The following is a 23,892-nucleotide window of genomic DNA, read 5'->3' as shown; positions in this document are numbered from 1 at the left end:
GACAGAACTTCTCTCACGCTCGCCTTCATTTTCTTTTATTTTTCAATAATTCTTGCATGTGATTGGCTCCTTTGACTCAGCAGTGACTGCTGGTCCAATAAAAACTGCACAATTTAAGCCCGTTTTGCCAGTCATTCCAGTGATATTACATTAAATGATTAAGTGAACTTTTAGTATCTGCAATCGAGGACTGCATTTTATACACACATCAAAAAAAGTTTTGCTTCAGCCCGGTTTCCAGAACACCTGAAGATAGACGTTGACTGTGGATATTGTATCACAGACACAGTTCCTTTGACTGTTCAGGGACGACACTAAACCTCCCCCCCCCCCCCCCTTCCAAAGTTATAAACAACCATACATGAGCAGCGCCTGTTACACGGAGGAGGTCCGACAGCCGATGTGTTCCAGTCGTTCCACGAGGAAGGATGTACACGGCTTGTGTTGTGTGTAGATGGTCAACACCGCGGTTCGATCGCGTCCGCATTGTTACTTTGTGCCAGGAAGGAATCTCAGCAAGGGCTGTGTCCAGGCGTCTCAGAGTGAACCAAAGCGATGTTGTTCGGACGTGGACGAGATACAGAGATACAGGAACCGTCGATTACATGCCTCGCTCTAGCCGCCCAAGGGCTACTACTGCAGTAGATGACGCTACATACGAATTATGGCTCGGAGGAACCCTGACAGCAACACCACCATGTTGAATAACGCTTTTCTTGCAGCCACAGGACGTCGTGTTACGACTCAAACCGCGCGCAATAGGCTACATGATGCGCAGCTTCACTCCCGACGTCCACGGAGAGGTCAATCTTTGCAACCACGACACCAGGCAACGCGCTACAGATGGGCCCAACAACATGCCGGATGGACTGCTCAGGATTGGCATCACGTTCTCTTCACCGATGAGTGTCGCCTTTGCCTTCAACCAGACAAACGCTGTAGACGTGTTTGGAGGCAACCCGGTCAGGCTGAACGCCTTAGACAAACTGTCCAGCGAGTGCAGCAAGGTGGAGGTTCCTTGCTGTTTTGGGGTGGCATTACGTGTTGCCGACGTACGCCGCTGGTGTTCATGGAAGGCGCCGTAACGGCTGTACGATACGTGAATACCATCCTCCGACCGATAGTGCAACCATATCGCCAGCATAATGGCGAGGCATTCGTCTTCATGGATGACAATTCGCGCCCCCATCGTGCACATCTTGTGAATGACTTCCTTTAGGATAACGACATCACTCGACTAGAGTGTCTAGCATTTTTTCGAGACATGAACCCTATTGAACATGCCTGGGATAGATTTAAAAGGGCTGTTTATTGACTACTTGACACACCAACCACTCTGAGGGATCTACGCCGAATCGCCGTTGAGGAGTGGGACAATGTGGACCTAGTATGCCACGGCGAATACAGGCATGCATCAATGCCAGAGGACGTGCTACTGGGTATTAGAGGTACCGCTGTGTACAGCAGTCTGGACCACCACCTCTGAAGGTCACGCGGTATGGTGGTGCAATGCGTGGTTTTCATCAGCAATAAAAAGGGCGGAAATGATGTTTATGTTGATCTCTATTCCAATTTTCTGCACAGGTCATGGAACTCTCGGAACCAAGGTGATGTAAAACTTTTTTGATGTGTGTATAATCAATCTGAAACCCTCCGGTGTCTCCAGGTCTCTTCCACGTATACAACCTTGTCTCATGAACCCTAAACCAGTTGTAAGCTATGATTAAATTATGCTATGTGTGAAATTCTACAATTCCCCCAGTCCATATTTACCTACTACTTTTCGTTCTGTTCCTTTTCCTACTATCGAATTCCAGTCCCCCATGACTATCAAATTTTCGGCTCCCTTAAGTCTCTAAATAATTTTTTTATCTCATCGTACATTTTCTCCATCTCCTCCTCATGTGCAGAGATAGTTGGCACACAAACCTGTACTACTGTGGTGTTTGTGGGCTTCGTGTCAGTCATGGCTGCAATGATGCGTTCACTATGGTATTCATAATAGCTTATCCGAGTTCCTATTTTTTTTTTTTTTTTTGCTCATTATTAAACCTACTTCTGCATTATCCCTGTCTGATTTCGTATTTATAACCCTATATTCGCCTGACCAGAAGTCCTGTTCCTCCTGTGACCGAACTATCCTATCCATTTCCCTTTTTAAACTTTATAACCTAACTACCCGATTAAGGGATGTGGCATTCCACGCTTTGATCCATAGAATGCCAGTTTTGTATCGCCTGATGATGACTTCCTCCTGAGTGGTCCCTGCCCGGAAATCCGAATGGGGGAGTATCTTACCTCCAGTATATTTTACCCAAGATGATGCCATCATCATTTAATCATACAGTAGAGCTGCATGCCCTCGGGAAAAAATACGGCTGTAGTTTCCCATTGCTTTCGCCTGCTCGCAATACCAGCACAGAATGACCGTTTTGGTTGATGTTACAGGCCAGATCAGTTAATCATACAGACTGTTGCACTTGCAACTACTGAAAAGGATGCTGCCCTCTTCAGGAACCACACGTTTGTCCGGCCTCTCATCGACAGATTCCCCTCCGTTGTGGTTACACCTACGATACCGCTATCTTCTGTATCGCTGAGGCACCCGAGCCTCTCCACCATCGGCAAGGTCCATAAAACTACATTAATGGTTTATTTTCAAAAGTATATTAATGGTTTAAACACGTAGGAAGAGGACGTGGTGGCGTATCACCTGAAACTCTCATATGTAATATTAAAAATACTTCGAAAGCTTTTGCGTGACGAACCACACTATAAGACCGAGCGAGATGGCGCAGTGGTCAGCACACTGGACTCTCATCCGGGAGGACGATGGTTCAAACCCCGCGTCCGTCCATCCCGATTTAAGTTTTCCGTAATTTCTCTAAATCGCTTCGCCGGCCGGTGTGGCCGAGCGGTTCTAGGCGCTTCAGTCTGGAACCGCGCGACCGCTACGGTCGCAGGTTTGAATCCTGCCTCGGGCATGGCTGTGTGTGATGTCCTTAGGTTAGTTAGGTTTAAGTAATTCTAAGTTCTAGGGGACTGATGACCTCACATGTTAAGTCCCATAGTGCCCAGAGCCATTTGAACCATTTTTCTAAATCGTTTCAGGTAAATGCGGGGACCGCTGTTTGGTCCCATCCCCCCGAATCAACCAACCAACCACAGTGTAGGTTGCCGAGAATCGTCACGTCCGCGTTGTGGAAGACTGCAAAACCATTTACATTTCCACAGGGATGTAACACCGCATCCATAATTGCTGAGTGTTGATGCATGTGTCATCAGAGCATTTTCAACATTTCATGGAAGAAGTGTTAGTGCTATTCCTGTACGTTGTGTTCTCGTGTTTCCCATGATTAATGCGTGACGAAGAGTTGTAGAAAATGAGTTCTAATGTGAAAAAAAGCGTTTCTAGACCCATTTCTATATAATAGTATATCTTAGATTTTTTAGTGTGACAAATGTGTCCTGAAAGTTTGGGCGTATCACCTCCTTACATCTTATATTCATAGATAACCTACAAATCTCAGAATTCTTGCGATGAATCGCTGCCTGTCATTTTTTCCCCACATCAAAATCTTAGTATCGCTCTCCCTTAGCTGTGAGCAAGATATTTCACAGATAGAGATCGATATTCTGTCGACAAGAGATCGTTTAATACTGAATAATATTGAACTGTTGCTTAGCTGTTGTAACTAGGAGACAAGGAATAGTTCACAGAATTGCTAAAATTATTATTCCTGTATGATTTATGGAGAACACAAAAGTCCATACATAAGTGACTTTTGTTACGATTGAACTACGCTCATCGGAATTCCTCCTGCAGGTTTGTTCAGCAAATGAAACCGTGAGGTAGCCTACTATCGGCGACGTAATTTCTCAAAATGGAAGGAAAGCGACTCTTTGGTAACGAGTTCTTCATAGACAATGGTTCCCAACCTTCCTCAGTTCATTACCCCTGAGTGCAATCACCCCCCCCCCCCCCCCCCCCCGCACCACACCGTCATCACCATCAGTGCCTAACTAAACTTCAGAATGCATAAGAATTTTCTTTTCAATACTTTTATTTTTAAAATTATAGACAAATTATTTTCAGTTTTTGTAGTTTTTTTTAAACCACTATCTAAAGAGTCACTGAGACTGCTTATTTCTAACAACCTTTTTTATAGATTGATGAGGCAGTTCTCAGTGAACCGCAGCCTACAATTCCTCATCAGAAAATACATTGAGAGCAGACACTTTTCATTCGTAAAAAACATTCTTCCTCTGCACCACTCCCTTCGCTACTGACACCTGCCTCACCCTCATTCTGAATCCCATTCAAAATTAAGCAATTTAAAATGTGTGCACCATTTTTACCGTTTGTAAATCACTCGATTTTTCGACTCATTACTTCACAGAAATTCGAAGACCTTAGGCTGACAACGCTTTATGCTTGACCACTACCACTAACAATAATAATAATAACAATGTTGTGTATGCCGTAGCAGGATAGTAGGATTGCGAAGTTACTGTTTGTCTTGCTGTCAATTATTTCGTTTATTGCAACGAGATGAATAATGAAACGATTTATGATATACTGAGAGACCTACCTACATCTCAGACAAGACGTTTTCATGAGATATTCAGTCATACGTAGTGTAGAGAGTGATGATGTTACAAACATTTAGGGATCATAGAAAAGGGTAAACGTATCAATTTGAGGTGTGAGACCATGGTTCGTAAACAATCTTGTCGAAAGTTATAAGTTAATGTATTTCTGATACCTCTGATAATACACCTCTCCTACTGGAAGCACCTTCCTTTCCATATACTGGGAGATGTTAGTATGTAAAACAGGGGGAAAAAGCTCCAGTGAACATCTTTACTACTGTGAAACACATATTTTCTACTGAACAAATGCTCATAGCTCTTCACGTATGCATTTTAGAGCTCATGTTTACTAGACTTTTTTCTTGTTTTGATCCATACAACCTCCTCCCAAAATATTGAAAACAAAAAACTTGCAGCAGAAGAGATCTACTCTCTGAGGTATCAGTACGATGTTTCGCTTATAACGTTCGACTTGGTCGTTTTCTGACAAGAGTCCCTTACCTCTAATTGATACATTTAGCCTTCTCAATAATCGCTAAAAGTATGTAACGTCACCACAGAGTCAGCCTGTATATGTTTCAGTTTTATTGTAACAGATGCATGGTACGAAGCAGAAAGTATTTGGGTGCACAATGTGAGGAAGATGTTCGTACATTCCTTTCACGGGCTGTAACCCAAACCACACTGTGTCACGCGTTTGTGCTAGTTTTGAGATTAAAAGATGTAATTATTGGTGACCTAAGTAATCAGCATTAGCCTCACGAAATAGTGATAATCGTAATGAAATTTAAAAATAATGTAATTGCTTGAGCGAATAAGTTGAACTTTCGCTTTTACGCGTTAGAAAATTTCATTTCACTTCTCAGGGGCCAATTACACCCGGTTTCGAACCACTGCCATACACGGAGCACAAGTTCATGTGACACAAAGGTGAGGAAGCAAACCGTCTAAGTTCTTTTCAATGGGACCAATCCGGTAAGCGATTTAAAGATTTTTTTTTATTTCTGTGTTTCGTTTTATACAGTATTAGAGTGATTATTTCATTATTGTTGCTTCTACTGACAAGTCAAAACATCGTGACAACCAGCGTAACAACGTGCTTGTCCAATTTTGGAACGCAGTACAGCAGCGATTATGAGCAGCATGGATTTAAACAGGTAGGCTTCCGAAGGCCATATGTTTGCGCACAGGTCACTCAGTAAATTATGAGCTGACGGTCTATGGGTGCGGAGCTAGCGCCCCATAGCGTCCCTGATGTGTTCCTCCGGGTTCAGATCAGGCGAATTTGGTGCCCAAGTCGTCTACGTGAGTTCTGTATCACTATTATGGCCTAAGTTCGATTGTAATAAATTTCGTTGAGACCGAAAAGCTTCTGTCCATACTTCGCCAAGTATCGCTCTCGCAAATATCAGCTTGCCCTTTCGTTGCATGATATCCTGCGAACCATAAATGAAGAGTAACAGAGGGATTCCATTTACCTATATTTCCAGAAAGCGTTTGACAGTGTCCCACTGCAGACTGATAAAGAAGGTCCAAGAGTATGGAATAGGTCTTGAGATATACCAATCGCTGGAAGACTTTTTAAGTAATAGAACCCACCACTTTATCCTTGACGACGAGCGTTAAACACAGCCTACGGTATCGTCATGAGTGTCCCAGGGCAGTGTGATAGAACCACTCTTGTTCCCTACATGAGTAAACTATTTGGCGGATAGGATGAGCAGCTATCTGCAACTGTTTGTTGATAACGTTCTAATGTACGGGAAAGCGTCATCGTTGAATGACTGTAGAAAGATACAGGATGACCTGAAGAGAAATTTTGTTGGTGTGATCAGTGTTAGCTTGGTATAAATTTGGAAAAAATGTAACTTAATTCAGATTAGTCCTCTAACGTTCGAATACAGTGTGACTGGTGTGCTGCCTAATACAGTTTCATCGACTTAATATCGAGGCGTAACGATGCTAAGCGGCATTAATTGTAACGAGCAATAAGTCGCTTTCGAGAAAAGCGTATGGTCGGCTCCGATTTATTCGGAGAATTCGAGGAACATTTAGCTCATCTATTAAAGAGACTGCGTGCAAAACATTATTGAGTACTGCTCAAGTGTTTGAGATCCCCATCTGGTCGGATTAAAAGAAGGCACCGAAACAATTCACAAGCGCGCTGCTAGACTTGTTAACCTGAGGTTCTATCAACTCGCGAGTATTACGGACGTGCTTCGTGAACATAAATAACAATTCCTGGAGGGAAGACTACGTTCTTTTCGTGAAACACAATTGAGAAAATTTAGGTGATGACGATATTAGGTTTGTGAGGTTCTCAACAGCGCGGTTATCAGCGCCCGTACAAATTCCCAATCTTGAAACAGTCCAGTCTCGGCACTTTCATGAATGATAATGGAATGATATGGACAACACAAACACCCAGTCATCTCGAGGCAGGTTTTTCAGATGAATCATGCTTTAAGTTCCATCGGACAGATGCCCGTTGATGTGTCTGGCGTTAAGCGTGTGAAAGCACACACCCTGCAATCAGGAGGGAGGGTTATTGTATGGGGCACGTTTTTATTGCATTCCCTGGATTATCTCAACATTCGGGAAGGCAAAATGGATCATCACAAGTATGCATCTGTCCCTGGAGATCATGTACACCTTTAGAAGCAGTTGTTCTTTCCTCGGCACGATGGCATTTACCAGCACAAGAATGCAACGTTTCATATAGCTCGCAGTGTACGTCTGTGGTTCGAAGGGCACCGCAAAGAGTTTATCGGACTCCCCTGGTCACCAGACCACCCGGATTTATGCCCAATCGAGAATCTGCGGGACCACCTCTATCGGGCTGTAGGCGCTATGGATCTTCGACCGAGAAAGCTAGCGCAGCTGTCAACGGCACTGGAGTCGACATGGATACACATCCCTGTCGGTCCTTTCTACTCATAGAACTTCGATGACTGTTCTTGCAGTGGTTCGCGCCGCAAAAGGTGATTATTCAGACTTTTAACAGGTGGTCACATTAATGTGACTGGGCAGTCTACGGGAATATCAACGTGAACTGTCCGACGAGTCTACAAGAAATAGTATACCATTCACACTCACTTAACACTCCGTAAGAACAGTGTTCGTAAAACAGTCGTACATGACACAGACGAGTCTTACGCCTTGTCAATGGCAGTCGTTTTCAAACCCGACAGAAATTTCTGCTGTCAGTGAATGCAGATCCAGCTCAACCAGTTTCCGAGTGAACATTGCAGGGGTAACGGCATGCAGTAGGCAATCAGAGTCGAATACCTCTTACAAGGTCATTTCTCACAGTGTCACATAAAGGTGCACGTCTCGAGTGGAGCAAACAACATAGTAGTTGGGCAGTTGCTGACTGGAGGCGTATTGCGTCGTCCGACGAGTCACGATTTTGCCAGTGTTCAGCTGATGAAACGCCTAACTATGTTCCATAATTCAGAAAAATATTTAATAAATACTGCCTGTCAAAAGTCGGCCAGTTCTATCACAATCATATTTGTACAGGTAAGTATGCAAAACTCTTATAAGTTGGTGTTCCTGGGCAGCTACATCACATACAGCTACATCAAACAAGCAAGATGAAATCGAATCGATTGTTAAATCACTTAAGAGTGAAGGTCCCCTTGGGTACGATGAAATAACAAGTAGGATTTTGAAGATCAGTGCGCCATATATTACTCCTATACTCAGCCACTTCGGCAATGTATCTTTCAGGTGTGATTATTTTCTTGTGATATTGAAATACTCGTTCATGATAACGCTTTTAATAATGGGAAAGAGATAATTTAGATCATTATCTTCCAATTTCTTTGCTACCAGTGTTTTCAAAAGTTTTTAAGGAAGCATTGTATAAGAGAGTATTGGCACAACTCAGTACACATTGTTTGCTGTCAAATGCGCAGTTTGGCTTCAGGAGAGGCGTAGTCATAGAAATAGTAATTTATTCTTTAGAGTTTGAGGCATTTGCTTGTGTGGACCTTCTAGTACTTCTCCATAAATTTAACGTTATCTAATTGGGAAAAATGCTCAATATTAATTTAGTTCATATCTTGAAAGTAGAAAGGAGTGGTTGTCTTCTAGTGTTAACAGATAAGGAAGAAAGTACAATGTCACTCGGGTCATGTAAAGGGGGGGGGGGGGGGGACGGTGCGCCAAGTTTCTGCCCTGGATCCGTAGCTTTTCCTGATATAAATCAATGATCTACTAGACTTGGCAAATGACTAAACAGCTTTTCTCTTTGCAAATGGCGCAAGTGTTATTGTGAAAGACGTAGAACGTGGTAAAATTCTGTTGTTAAAAGGATAGGTGGTGACCCGAGCATGTAGCTTTCAGGGGACAGATTAAGGATTAAATGCAGCAAAACGCAATGCATGGAGCTTCTCCGACGGAACTGTTGTAAAAGCGAAATTTTACTGTCCCGAGATGCTCAGTCTGTGACGTCAACCATTTTAAATTCTTAGAACCCAGGGTAAGAGTAATAGTGCAGGAAAATTGGACTTTTACTGGCCAATAAATAAGCACAAGCTACAAATAATTTTAATCGACGTTATGCATCCCAAATAAGAGTTAAATGTGTTTGCGGCAGTTTCACGCTCGTGCTAAACTTCTGAGAGCCGAAAAACCACGAAAGTTTTGGGCTTTTTTCAGTTTATCTCTTATAACTCGAAAGCGATACATCCTGCAGAGAATTTCCAAGACATAAAACTGATAGAACATAAAATTTCGCGTGGATGATCTACTGAAAATCAGTTTACCGTTTAGCTACAATCGATCGTCAAAATAGGCAATTTTGTCACCTTGGTGAGAAAGTGAGTTGTGTTCGTGTTCCAACGCCTGTAACTCAAAAATGGCTACTACATATGAAATGTGTCATGCATGAAAGTTGTAGAACATCAATTTTTGGGTAAAAAGAGCTACTAAATTTTAAAATTCACTCACAGCTTTTCAAAGATACAAATAAAAATGTGACAGTATTCAAAGCGCTAAATTCGTGCTAAGACATCTTTCTGAAGTCAAATTACTTTTGAACCCCAAATCATCCACATTCGTCCAAATATTCAGATTTTCAGGCAGTTTAGTTAGCTGCCTAACTACTTACCTACCTAGATAGTTAACTGTAAGTATTAATATTTATTAATTATCATGCCAGTCCAAGATGCTAATAAACAGGTCTAAAAATGAAAAAGACCATTCCAAATGACAGGTTTTATCAATGGAAAAATAAATCAGTTGCAGTATAAAATTGATGAGAGATGAATCTTACAAAAACATTCTTTAATAATAATTGTTCCATATTTACATTAATTTATATTTTTTTTATTTTTTTCTGCGTTTCTGGTAAGATGGTCCCGAGGAGGAAACGTTGTCGTCCAGTTCTTCGCCTCCTTCTGGCATGGGACCTAAATCGATTTCCTCCTAGTAGATATCAATCTCATCGTCGATTTGCGTCGAATCAAGGAAGATGTCCTCTTCTGTTGGAGAGATCAGACATGAAAGCCCCTTGCTATCAGTTGCATATAGCCGAGCACTTTATACACTTCATACGTGCTGAATATTATGTTTAGCAGTTCCCGGGATGTTGGTGGTTGGGCGTTTGCTATGGGGATTAGGTCGTTTTTGTGCACTTCCATCATCATCTCAGTGCATCGAGCTGATTGTTCCTCAGCATATGAACCTGCAAGTGGACCCTGAGGGAGTGCTGGCAAGAGTCGTCTTCGGTGGGAAGCAAACTTGCCCAACTGAACTGCTATCTGGAACATTTTCAAACGAATTTCATCCGAAAGTTGGGAACTGCCACCTGTTTACAAACACACAATGAACTTCACTCTAGCGTCAGCGATCTTACCAGGAGTGATGCTGTGATCCGTGAACTATGAGGCAACATGTTGGAGATTCGCGTTCTTTTGAAATGTGTTTGTGAATTTGATTTTACCCTGGCGAAAAAGTGCACAGGTGTTGTGACAGTCAGTGAAGGTGTGAAGAAATAATACATGTTTTTTGACTTCTTCGGAGGGCATAGAACTGTAGGTGTAAATGAGTGTGTCTTGGTTGCCTTTATCCAGGTTTCATAAAGAAGATATTGGTGACGGTTTCATCCTGCTCTCTATTATCAGCTATGTCGTCAGTCAGCAGGACCAACAAATCAGTGTCTTCCCTGGCAATGAAGATGTTACCTCCCTGTGACACGTCTTCTCTATAGCTGTGCCAACCAACAAGGGGTTTCCATCCTCAATGGCCTGCTTCGCCTGATACCCTTCACCATATAATTTTCTCACAACGTTGGGATAAGGCATTTCTTATTAACTTCTTTTAATAAGAAACAGTCTTTTGGCATTGATGGTGACCTCATCTCATCAAATAAAGCAGAAGCAGATGATGCAGAGCAGGCTCTTCAAGCACGTTCGGCAGATTTTATGCTTTTCTCAGATCCCTCCTCAGGCTATCCATCAAACGCTATGGTGCAACTGGACCCAAAGTGTCGTTAACTTAGTTTACATACTTTTCAAGGATGGAGGAAAAATCTTAATCAGTATTCCACACAGCTCAGTGTAAGATAAACCCACCGTCAAGGACAAAGTCTGTGTTGCTTGTGAAAATCTTGACTGGATTGAGCTGTTTAAAACGCTCTGATTTCCTTGTCTCGCGCATTATTCCTTCGTCATCAAAAAGAGTTAATGGATATGGGGCTAACTGAAAAGCGAAGTATGGCTCGAGCTGTTATGGTGACTTCATATCGAAAGGGATTCTGCGGAAAATTGTATCTGGACTGACAGGGACTGGTTCAACGTTTATCTTGACTGTAAACTTCACGGCTCACGGCTCGTCCCTCTCATATTTTCCATGCATTTTTCTGTTTTTCATAAGCCTCTTGGCAGTTGCTGTCATCACGTCCCAACACTTCAGTACTAATGCACATGACTGGACGGCATGGTGAATCAAACCACCTAGTGAATTTTTCCACATCAGTGCTGTTAAATTTGAATATTTGGACTAATGTGCATGATTTTAGGGGTTAAAAATTAATTTGGCTCCACAAACAGTTCTTAACAGGTATTTAGCGCTACGTAAATTTTCATGGTTTTATTTGTATCTTTGTAATTTCAAAACTTTGAAGCTTTTTTATGAAGAACTTGATGCTCTACAACTTTTATGCATGACACTTTTCATTTTTAGTAGCCCTTTTTGAATTACAGCCTTTCTAACATGAGCAAAACTCACTTTTCCGCCAAATTGATAAAACCGACGATTTTTTATTATCGATTGTGTGTAAATGACGGAGCCGATTTCAACTTTTAACTAGGTGACTATACGAGCACATTTATGCTTTATCATTCTGTTGTTTTTGGAAATTTTACGTAAGATGTATCGTTTTCGATTTATAGGTGAAAAACTAAAAAAAAATCGAAAACTTTCGTCATTTTTCGGCCCTCAAAAGCTTAGCACAAGCCAGAAACCGTCGCAGACTCATTTATTATTTTGGATGCATAGCGTCGATTAAAAATATTTCCAGCGTGTGCATATTTACTGCCCAGCGCAGCCGTTTTTAGGGCTTCTTTTCCTGTGCTATAAAGGTTCCTTTGAAATATCGCGATGCAGAAGCTGAACGCTGCTACCTTCAATATGACAATAACCTCTACTGTCTCTGACCCCGAAAAGCAAAGGCTTGTTTACTTTGGGTAGTTTTATCCCAAAAAAAAAGGTTCAAATGGCTCTGAGCACTATGGGACTTAACATCTGAGGCTATCAGTCCCCTAGAACTTAGAACTACTTTAACCTAACTAACCTAAGTACATCACACACATCCATACCCGAGGCAGGATTCGAACCTGACTGAAGCGCCTAGAACCGCTCGGCCACACAAGCCGGCAGAATTTTAAATCTGTCGTCCGTGTATCGTGGGATTTGTAGTTGATAAGTTGACTCCTTCAGAAGAAACTGAAACATTCATTCAGTGAAAACTAAACGGAAAAACTATATCCACTTGCATCACATTTCTTTAAACATTGTTCAGAATGAAAGATGTACACCGTTCACAAGGTTCAGGTAAAAGTGAAAAAAATCAGTGATAGACTCCAAGTACTTACATTTAAGTTGAAAGGTTTGCTTTTGACACCTCTCCTCTGTTGTGTACAGGCCTCTTTTTACTCTAACTTACATTCCCCATAGATGAGTAGCATTTCTAACTTCTCTTACTTACTGCACACTTTACTCACACAACTTTCAAATGAAGACGGTTGACAGGGTGACTGGTGTGCGTGTTGCTTACGTTTTCATTTGCTTACGTCAACTCCCGCAAGTGGATGAGTTACGTTACCCCCAATAGCTGCATTTTGTGCTTAGTACCAAAGGGTCCAAGTCAGTTCTGTGTTACGTTTTTAATAACGGCGGGTTTACTAGCATGGTACTCAGTCATGCGTTTATGAACATTTCTTGAGAAGCGGAAGTGAATTATCGAAAAATATAGGATGCTACTTGAAAAACACGTAGTGTTATTCATATCTTCGTAACGAAAAAAGTTACACAAAAAACAATCATGCTGATTGATGTACTCTGATGACTAAACATCATTTGCTTGACACTCATTTATTTTGTTCCTGGACAAAACGTTATTTGGGGCGGTAAAGATAAATGAGACATATCTATACCTGTGTCTTAATTGAACTGCGGGAAAAGTAGGAACTAGAATGAATTTAAGTTTGAAATTGTTGCCAGATGACGCCGTGGGAGGCGCTGGTGAGCGAGCTGCGCTTCGTGGTCCAGTGCAGCAACAACAGCAAGCCTGTGCGGCCCCGTCGCGTCGATTCCACTTCCGGAACGGGCAGCTACGACGACTCCTATCTGCGGCAGTAGTGACTGGGACTGCTCGCCACATTACCACTACTATGGGAACAGAATGCAAGTGAAGCTGTAGTGTCTCACGTGCATCGAATACATCCCTATGTACCATGACGTTAGACAGCAGCTGTTAACAATCATAAACAGCAACGTAATGATACATGCACTTCATGTAATTTATAGCCCACATGGTAAAGCTACTCGTAGGAGATATATTTGACATGAGAGGTTTTTGAAGCAGAATAACAAAGTACACTTAAATACAGTAGCTTTTTTATTAGTAGAATTTTTAATATTTAAACATTAAGCAGTAATTTACTTGATTAGTAAAAATAAAAAAATTGTTGTTCTGCTAGTCGTATTTAGTTCAGTAGATGTTTAGGAAACTTTTCAGTCCACAACATCAACCACTAGTCGCTCATCATCTGTTGCTCGGTCGATCGACCCACTAAGAGAAACCAGACAGCAGGTCAAAATGCAATACAGCAGTCAAATAAAAATACGAAATAGCATCAGTTAATGTCATAAGCACGGCCCTCAGATCCATTAAGTACCTGTCCAAATATTTACCAGTAATTTGTTTTGTACCTGTATACACAGGGGAGCAACGTGGGCTAATAGTCGGCCTTATATTTGCCACCTAAGACAAAAGAGCGTCACAAGTCCAAAAATTTTAGAAAATTGAATTCCTTTTTACAGCCATTACCTCGGGAGTGATAAACAGCGAAGATTCAAGCTACAAGGAAATGGAAGACGTTGTTCCTCTGTTGCAGAGGAAATCTCATATTCGTCATTAAAAATGCCAGTATTCTCGAACAGGACATTTGGTCGTTAAATGATTGATAAAAAATTACTCATATCTTTTCATACAGAATCCCTCTATCACATTACATTACCTGTGCAAATGTACTTCTGTGCTAATTACTTTTACTCTGATATTAATATTTTTGAAGCTTCCTGGAAGATTAAAACTGTGTTCCAGAGCGGAACATGAACTTGGGACTTTTGTCTTTCGTGGGAAAATGCTCTACGCACTGAACTACCCAAGCACCACTCAGGACAGACCCTCACAACTTCAGTTCCGGTAGTACCTCATCTCCTACATTCCAAACTTCACAGAAGTTCTCCTCCACAACTTGCGGGACTAGTACCGCTGGAAAAAAGGGTAGCGCGGAGAAATCCCATAAGCACAGCCAGGGGGTTTGTGTCCAGAAATAATTTTCACCCTTCAGCTCAGTGTGCGCTGATTTGAGATTTCGTGGTGGATTAAAACTGTATGCTGGGACCTAGCTCAGTTAGTAGAGCAACTGCCCACGAAGTCAAAGGTCCATTGTTCGAGTTCCGGTCCAGCATCAGGTTTTAATCTGCCGCGAAGTTTAAATTCAACACGCCATCCACTGCAGAGTGAAAAATCATATCGGAAATAATATTTTGTAAGTAGGCTGTATTGGTAACACCACGTAGCGCTCTGTATGAAAATCACTGGCTGTGCTGTGTGCAGTCTGTGGCTAGTTTGCATTGTTGTCTGCCAATGTAGTGTTGGGCAGCTAAATGTTAACAGCGCGTAGCGTTGCGCAGTTGGAGGAGAGCCGCCAGCAGTGGTGGATGTGGGGAGAGAAATGGCGGAGTTTTGAAATTTGTAAGACTGGATGTCATGAACTGCTATGTGTATTATGATTTTTCAACACTATTAAGGTAATTACATTGTTTGTTCTCTATTAAAATCTTTCATTTGCTAACTATGCCTATCAGTAGTTAGTGCCTTCCGTAGTTTGAATCTTTTATTTAGCTGGCAGTAGTGGCGCTCGCTGTATTGCAGTAGTTCGAGTAACGAAGATTTTTGTGAGGTAAGTGATTTGTGAAAGGTATAGGTTAATGTTAGTCAGGGCCATTCTTTTGTAGGGATTTTTGAAAGTCAGATTGCGTTGCTCTAAAAATATTGTGTGTCAGTTTAAGCACAGTCATGTATAATTGTTCAAAGGGGACGTTTCATATGTCGACCCTTAGCCGATGATACCTCACTGGAATCTTCTGATTTTTTCTTGTAGTTTGTGTAATTAGTGTAGCTTTTGTTTATTGCTAGCGCGTAATTACAGAGAGAATTTCCTTTGTAGTTGTAGATTTCTTTATCGTACACAGTTGTGGCATGCATGTAGATTTGCACCAAGTGTTTCGGAGCTGCGCTTGCAATTAACTAGATATTATTTTCAATGCTATGTTAATGTGTTTTGTTATTTTGCTCTTCAAATTGTGCTTTTCTGTGTTGTCGTGTGAAATAAATGGTTCAAATGGCTCTGAGCACTATGGGACTCAACTGCTGAGGTCATTAGTCCCCTAGAACTTAGAACTACTTAAACCTAACTAACCTAAGGACATCACACACATCCATGCCCGAGGCAGGATTCGAACCTGCGACCGTAGCAGTCGCGCGTGTGAAATATTGTGACAGTAATGGCGTGTGAAAAACGTAATACTAGGCTCCAAAGTAAACTGAGAAATGACAGTGAAGACGAAAGCAGTGTGTTAGCGCCGCAGAGTAATGAATTAACTAATGTTCGAAGTAGTAATTTGGTAATTGTGCATATGGAAATGGAGCGGGCTGCAAATAATGGTATAGTCAATGAAACAATTAGTGAACAAGGAAGCATTATCGATCGATCGGTCGCCAACAGCTCGCCTCAGGAATCCGAAAGGACAGAAAACAATATTGCAAATACTGTAGATTCAGGTTTTAGGTCCTCACCGTTTTCTCAAATGAGTCAAGACACATTTTCTGCTTGTCAAAACGTGAATGTTGCCGGTGAAAATGCACTGCCAAAAAGCATAGAGAAACACATTCCAGACACTAATACATTATTATTGCAATTAATGCAACAAATGGAACAAAATCAGAGACAAACATAGCAAAAGCTTCAAAAGTTAGACACAATGGGACAAAAGCTTCAAAAGTTAGACATCACACTTGAACAAACACGTGAAGTTTTAACTACTGAGTTACATAGCATTGAATCGAAATGTCAAAAAGCCTGTAATGACGTAAAAACACAAATTTGTGAGCATTTTCAACATATTTTCTCGCGGCATGAAAATGCATTACAGAATCACGAAGCAGCCATAAAAGAACTGCAAATTATTGTTCATGAAAATCATGAGGCCTTGCAAGCTAAAATTGACTCAGTTGCATCTACCGATTCGGTTACGCAACTTGCAAAAACTCAGGAAAACTTAAAGGACACGGTAGATACGATTTCAACACAAATGGACACTCTGAAACTTGGTTCAGACAAACACACAGAGGAAATAATTACACTATCGGATAAAGTAGCCGAACTTTCAGATCAGTTCACTAACTTATCTACAAAGGTAGATGATGATCTGAATGACACAAGACTTGTAGCTTTCACTGACACTGAAGAGTATGAACAAATTAGAAAATTCAAACAAAATCAAAATCAAATCAATACACAGTACAAAAGAGAAATCCGGGAAGTACAAGATCAGTTGGCACAAGTAATACAAGAATTACATATTTCAGAGGACACTCGCGCTCCAGTACGGGAAGAGGGACATAGAAATACGGAGCAACCACAAAATAATAACACAGGACACTTCGGAAATTATGAAAGAAATTGGCAAGGTGCATTGAATTTTGAGATGGAACCGCAGAAACGAAGTAACAATGAGCGATGTGCGACTCGCCGACACGATGATTTTGACTATAAGCTGTTCATTACTACACGTAAATTCAAAACATTTAAGAATTCTGGCAACGACATTCATCCACGAGCATGGCTTCATCAATTCTCTCATTGTTTTCCTCCCAACTGGTCATTGCAGCACAGATTAGAATTTATGTGTGGCTACTTAGAGAATGAACCAGCTGTAAGAATGCGATCGGTCATTCACGATTGTCACAGTGAAGGAGAATTTTATCATGCCTTCCTCTCAGCATATTGGTCTCAAACTACACAAGACCGAGTAAAACATAGCATCATAATGATGAAACATTTCGAACAATCTGAATTCTCCACTCTTGTGAAATATTTTGAAGACATGTTGCACAAGAATCAGTATCTGTCAAACCCATACAGCCCCTCAGAACTCATCCGCATTTGCTTAATCAAATTACCTGAACATTTACGACATATTATTTTGGCAGGACGTTGCAAAGACGACATTGAAGCTTGTCAGGGACTCTTACAAGAATTAGAAATTGACACTGATAATCGCGGAACGCGAAAACAGGAACACAACAATTACAGGTCACATCCGTCGCAATTCCGCGATGAAAGAAATAGTAACTTGACACGACAAGGCTATTCTCACAACACAAATCGTGACCAAAACAGACACCACCCGTATGACAACCGTTGGCAGAGTAGTAATAACTACAGGGAAAGATCACCTCTCCACGGTAATGACTATCACAGAGACAATCAGAGAAACAGACAATATGGGAACCAAAATAAATATTATCAAGGGAGACAGAATAACTTTAGACGCAACAGACCAGCGCGCAGTTACGATTCAGGGAGAAGTTCTCCACTAAGTGACCGACAAGAAAGAAACTATGGAATCTACTGACCTGACGACAGACGATATGATCGTAACGACAGACCTGAATTGCATCAGAACTGGCGGGATTCAAACAGAGCAGGGTCCTCTCGACAAAATGAATTTGTAGAAGTTAGGTCTCCAAATCCCCATAACAACGCGCGCCAACAAAGAGACAATAGGCAATGACTCATACCGCTGGCAGCCACGAAACGTACGTATGAAACTGACGACGCAGCTGCCGTAGCTAGTAATTACGTAAAAATGGAAGACATTAGGGACATCTTACTCCAGGAACACGACGTAAAACATAACAACATTGCATATCCTGTGATTCACATTACAGTAAATGACGTAAAATTTACGGCAGTGCTTGACTCTGGCAGTCCCATTTCAGTAATTAGTGAAACAGCCTTTAGCAAATGTAACAAATCGAACGATTGCCCCACACTTCCGTTACGTAAGATTAAATTACAAGGTGCAATCTTTGGAAAAAGTGTAGATGTATGCCAACAAACCAACTTAGAATCCTTTTGTCAAAGCCACAGCTTCTCTATGAACTTTCTTATTGTTCCATTATTGTCGACGGAAATTATACTGGGAGTAGACTTTTTGAATGAATACAAAGCAATCTTAAATTTTCACGATGCTGAAATAAGTTTAGAGAAAGAAGGTAAGTCAATAGCTTTGAAATTTGAAGATTGGCTCTCAAATCATGACGAGGAAATTAATCGGCTTTACCTTCTGTTAGACAACAGTTCGGAATTTTCTACGGAATTAGACACTAACAATCACTCTGCAAGTACTGACAGGGATGATATCGACGGCGCATTTGATACTAATGAGTTAATTCAGAATAAAATTCAAACAATTGACAATTGTAATGACAGTGATAGGCAGGACCTTTTTGAGATTTTACAAGCACATTCCACAGTTTTTACTCACAAAACAGGAACAATCACGGGATTTCAATACCAATTTCGTGTTCGTGAGCATACTAAATTTTGTGTTAGACCATACGTAATTCCAGCACATTATAGGGACCGTGTCAGAACAGAAATACAATCTATGCTTGACGAAGGCATTATTGAGCCTGCAGTAAGCTTATACAACAATCCATTACATGTTGCTGAGGAGAAAAATGGATCGATCAGGCTTGTCTTAGATTCGAGACAAATCAATACTATCATTATTCCTGAAACAGACAGGCCGCAAACGTTGGAAGAACTTCTTCAAAATTTTAATGGTGTAAAAGTGATGTCTTCCATTTATCTCAGATCCAGCTTTTATCAGATCGAACTTCATTCAGAATGTAGAAAATACACAGCTTGCCTTTGTTTCGGCGTTTGTTATCAGTTTCGTAAACTTCCTTTTGGTCTGAACATTTCTTCGGCAGCATTCATTCACGGGCTAAATTCCATATTACCTGAGTTCTTAAAACGTCACATCACCTTATATGTGTATGATATTCTAACAGCAGAAGCTTCATGGGAACAACATAATTGCATCCTCAACAGTTTGTTACGTATTTTTGCAGAATCTGGAATTGCAGTTAACTTGGAAAAGTCTGAATTCGGTAGGTCGAAGGTGAGGTTTTTGGGACATATCATTTCTTCTGAAGGCATTCAGCCGGATCCTGAAAAGTTAGAAGCAATCAGAGCCATTCCAGTTCCATCCACAAAAAAACAAGTCTGCAGTTTTCTAGGTCTCGTAAATTTTTACCGTCGTTTTCTGAATATGCAAATTCACCAAAACTTTGTTCTCTCACTGGAAAAAATACAATTTGGAACTGGGACAAACAAGCACAGTTGGAATTCAATTCTTTGAAAGTATCGCTACCTAACGCGCCAATACTAGCTCATCCAGATCTGTCACAAGATTTCTGCCTTAGCACGGATTCTTCTAAAGTCGGTCTTGGTACCCATTTATTTCAAGAAGCCATAGAAAATGACACTACCGTTCAGAAAACCATTGCTTTTGCTAGCCGAGTGCTAACAAAATCTGAAAAAAATTATTCCGTTACTGAATTAGAAGCTTTAGCTATCGTTTGGGCATTTAACAAATTCCGTTTCTTTCTTTCTGGTAAGCACGTAAAAGTATACAGTGATCATCGTGCATTACAATTTCCTATGTCTTCAAAATTAAATCATGACAGGTTAAAACGTTGGGCATTGTTTCTGCAAGAATTCCACTTCACAATAGTCTACATTCCCGGCAAGGAGAACACTGTTGCGGACGCACTGTCACGCGCACCGGCTGGGCTTGAGAAAAGTAACACAGAAGGCAACCTCGAAAAAAATTTCAGTATTCTTTACATTCAGAAAGTCGCCTTTGAAAACTTCATCACCACATCTTTAAAGGGCATTGCTCATGAACAAGATAAAGATCCGATTTGGAAAGACATCAAAAGCAAATGGCATGAAAAGAGACACACACACAGATTCGGCATTATTATCTGGTTAGAAACAACATACTGTTCAAACGCTGCACTGTTGATGACAAGCTATGGGTACTTTGCATTCCTGACGATTTTGTTAATAAGCTCATTTGGTACATTCATTTCAGCTATGCACATTTTGGCCCACGAAAATGTTATCATATTCTTCGAACGACTTGTTATTTTAACAATATGGAAAAGAGAATTCGAAGAGTCTTGTCTATTTGTAAACTTTGTCAAAAGGTGAAACCATCTACTATCTCCCATCGTGCTCCGCTGTTTCCTATCATTCCTTCTAAATTAAAAGAAATTGCTGCTGTTGATCTCTTGGGACCGCTTCTCAGAACATCTAATGGATTTTCGTACGTTCTAGTCGCTGTTGAACTTACTTCAAAATTTGTTTCTTTCACACCGTTACGTAAACCCACTGGACGGTCTGTATCCAACGCCTTTGTTAAAAATTTTTTACGTGAAGTTGGACACGTTAGTAAAGTCATTTCAGATAACGGACCGCAATTCAGATCTGCTGTTTGGTCACGCATGCTTCGGAACCATAAAATCAAACCTTTTTTTATTTCATTGTACTCACCACATTGTAACCCCTCCGAACGGATTACGAAAGAAATCAATAAGCTTTGCAGACTTTATTGTCACAGAAAGCATCAGCATTGGGACAGATATTTACACTTATTTCAAAATGTGCTGAATGAAATGCCTCATGACTCCACTGCTTTACCACCTACTCTTGTACTGAAGAATGAAGAACCACCGAACAGAATCAGAGAGCTTGTACCTTTCCCGAATACACGTAAACTTCGACACAAAGACATAATTGATTTGGCTATTAAAAATATAAAATCTGCAGCAGACAAAAGGAGAAAACTACACGGTAAAGCAAATGCAAAGAAATTATATATTGGTCAGAAAGTTCTCATTAAAGCTCATTCATTGTCACATAAGAAGAAACACTTGAGTCACAAATTCTTTCTAGTTTACAATGGACCTTACAGAATCCGACGTATACCACATGATAATTGCGTTGAAGTTGAAACTCTGCGTACTAGGAAGAGTAAAGGTTTACACCACATTTCACATGTAAAACCATTTATTGAAAGATAATCTGCTTTTTAACATTGTCTTTGCCATAAAACTTTTCACTTCACATTTCTAGTATGCTTTGTCAGACTTAAGAAACTGTTAACATGCAACAATGTTTGAAGTTAAATATCCAGTCTAGAACCTAGGGAACATTTTTAAACAGAAATTACGAATGCATTGTTATAGTGAACAGACGACACAATGTTGTATTTGTATATTCTTGCTTGTTAGTTGCACGATTACGTAACGACTATCAGGCTTACATACTTAGGACACATACTGGTACTGCTAATGAGATTTTAATGCAACATTTTGGTTTACTTGAAAATACATTCTGGATTTAAAATACTTTCTGTGAGATACCAGATGACACAGTGGTTAGTTTATGTGACAGCTACACGATTTTATCACGACGCTACTAATGAGTGACAATTTACAATGTTGCTTTTTCAGTGTTTCTGTTTTATATCTGCACAGTTTTTCTGTATTATTCTGGAAAGTAAAACATGTTTTAGTAGTAAATTTTGTGGTATAGCTACAATGAGACAGCCTTTTCCGAAGCACAACAATACGTTACATTATAGTACTTTCTTGATCACGGTAAGGTACGTAATAACTACGATATCTATACGCAAAGAATTTCACTTTCGTTTATGATGAGATAAGTACATTGACTTCTGCAGAACTTAGCTTGCGGAGGACGATAACTACGACACTTCCACAGAGATTATCTTACAACAAGACGCACAGTTTAGCGCTACAGTACACGTATTTGAGTGATTAATTTTGTACTTAAAACATTTATTTTTAAAGATATTTGAAGTACAGTGATACAAAGTTTTTCCGTGATACATTTCATTCCATTGCAATAATCTGTAACACCTGAGGGTATAATTACATTAATCCTCAAGGGGGTACACGCTTACTTTGTGTACCATGTGTGTGGCCAGCACAAGGAGCCCTAGCTAATATGGTATTTGCTTATACAACTTTACACATCGGTACCATATTTCTCCAACACAAAATACACAGCTACCTGATTATTTAACAGAGAAACAAACATTTTTTTTCTACGTCAGTGACAGATGTTTACGAAATTACACAGGTGGATAACTTCACACTTATGAAATTGTATTTTGTCTGTACTGTGTGAACCCTTCATATTTTTCAGAACCATTGTGATACTATGAGGGCTTTGAATGATGTATTTGGTATGAGATCATGATTTTTAAAGTAAGTTTGAGGTAGATGAAACTTTTGACATGAGCAGAGAATTTTTTTTAGGTTTTGAAATTATTGAAAGAAGCTGCGACGATTCTGAGATGTGATTGATCTGTTATGATCTTATTATTGCGATGACGATGTGTATTATGCTATTGAGGTACGTTTATGATCAATAAGCTGAGAATCGTACTTTGAAGAGTTATGAAATGTGTGTACATGCGTGAATGTATCACAATTCCGCCGAAAAATTTTTGGACACTGTTATATTTACAGGATTTTGTTTCTACACATTTATAACGTAAATGTTCGACCTGTGAAATTTTCATATGAGACTGTCACTGTAGCGGAAACTGGTGTTGTAAATATTTCGGTAAGAAAGTTAAGTGACCACCTGCACGTAACGCATCGTGGGCACCCAGCTGCGTGACAGTCGCCTGGAAAAAAGCCATTAGTGTGTGCCTTTCACACGCTCAAACTTGAAAACATATGATTATACTGTGGAGCTCTTAATTTATGATATTTACTAAAATACCTAATGAAATGATGAGAAACATTTACGGCTATTGTCTTGCTAGTTGAGAGAAATGCCATATGGCTTGCTTTATGTATTTATTTACTCAATTTGTTTAATATCTAGTTTCTAGCTGCACTGCAGCATTGGTGAAAATAAAATTTAATAGATGTACTAATATAGTTATTTTATGCCTACAGATCCAGTCAATAAGAAATTTATGATCTACTTCCAAGAAAACGAGGGCGCATAAATAGACATTTCCCTTCACAGGAATTGCATAAATAATTTTTTTACGATTTGGTAACTTATCTGCTAGTGTAAGTTCTCGTGATGCATCACTCTAGTGTTCAGATGTGACATAGGTATTAAACATGGCCATTTTTACTGTAATATTTTTTCTGCTTGAGCCATGTCATGTTTAGGTATAAGTTATTGCATTTGCTGCTGCTGTTTGCCAGGCATAGTTCTACTGAATTTTACATTGTATTAAGCTAGTTTTACTACTGATTTATTTTTCTTGTTGCTGTACATTGGCTCATATTAGTTGAAATGTTGCATTTGCTTGGTAATTTAGATTTACTGTAGCTTGCTTTGCCAATTTCCATTTTTTTGTCATTGC

At 40.3% G+C, this 23,892-nt stretch overlaps 1 protein-coding gene across 1 annotated transcript in view; it reads left to right on the top strand.

The window, feature by feature from the left end:
• Positions 1 to 13,796, top strand: part of LOC126249404 (glutamate receptor ionotropic, kainate 2-like) — a 376,144-nt gene extending 362,348 nt beyond the window's left edge. Inside the window, exon 16 of the mRNA XM_049951058.1 lies at positions 13,324 to 13,796. Within this exon, the coding sequence (XP_049807015.1) occupies positions 13,324 to 13,461 (138 nt within the window). The 3' untranslated portion in view covers positions 13,462 to 13,796. The remainder of the gene's footprint in view (positions 1 to 13,323) is intronic.
• The last annotated feature ends 10,096 nt before the right edge of the window (positions 13,797 to 23,892 follow it).

This window comes from Schistocerca nitens, chromosome 3 (assembly GCF_023898315.1).
Source record: "Schistocerca nitens isolate TAMUIC-IGC-003100 chromosome 3, iqSchNite1.1, whole genome shotgun sequence".
Taxonomy (NCBI): domain Eukaryota; kingdom Metazoa; phylum Arthropoda; class Insecta; order Orthoptera; family Acrididae; genus Schistocerca; species Schistocerca nitens.
The sequence above is the reverse complement of the archived record's forward strand: the minus strand, read 5'-3'. Positions and strand labels throughout refer to the sequence as shown.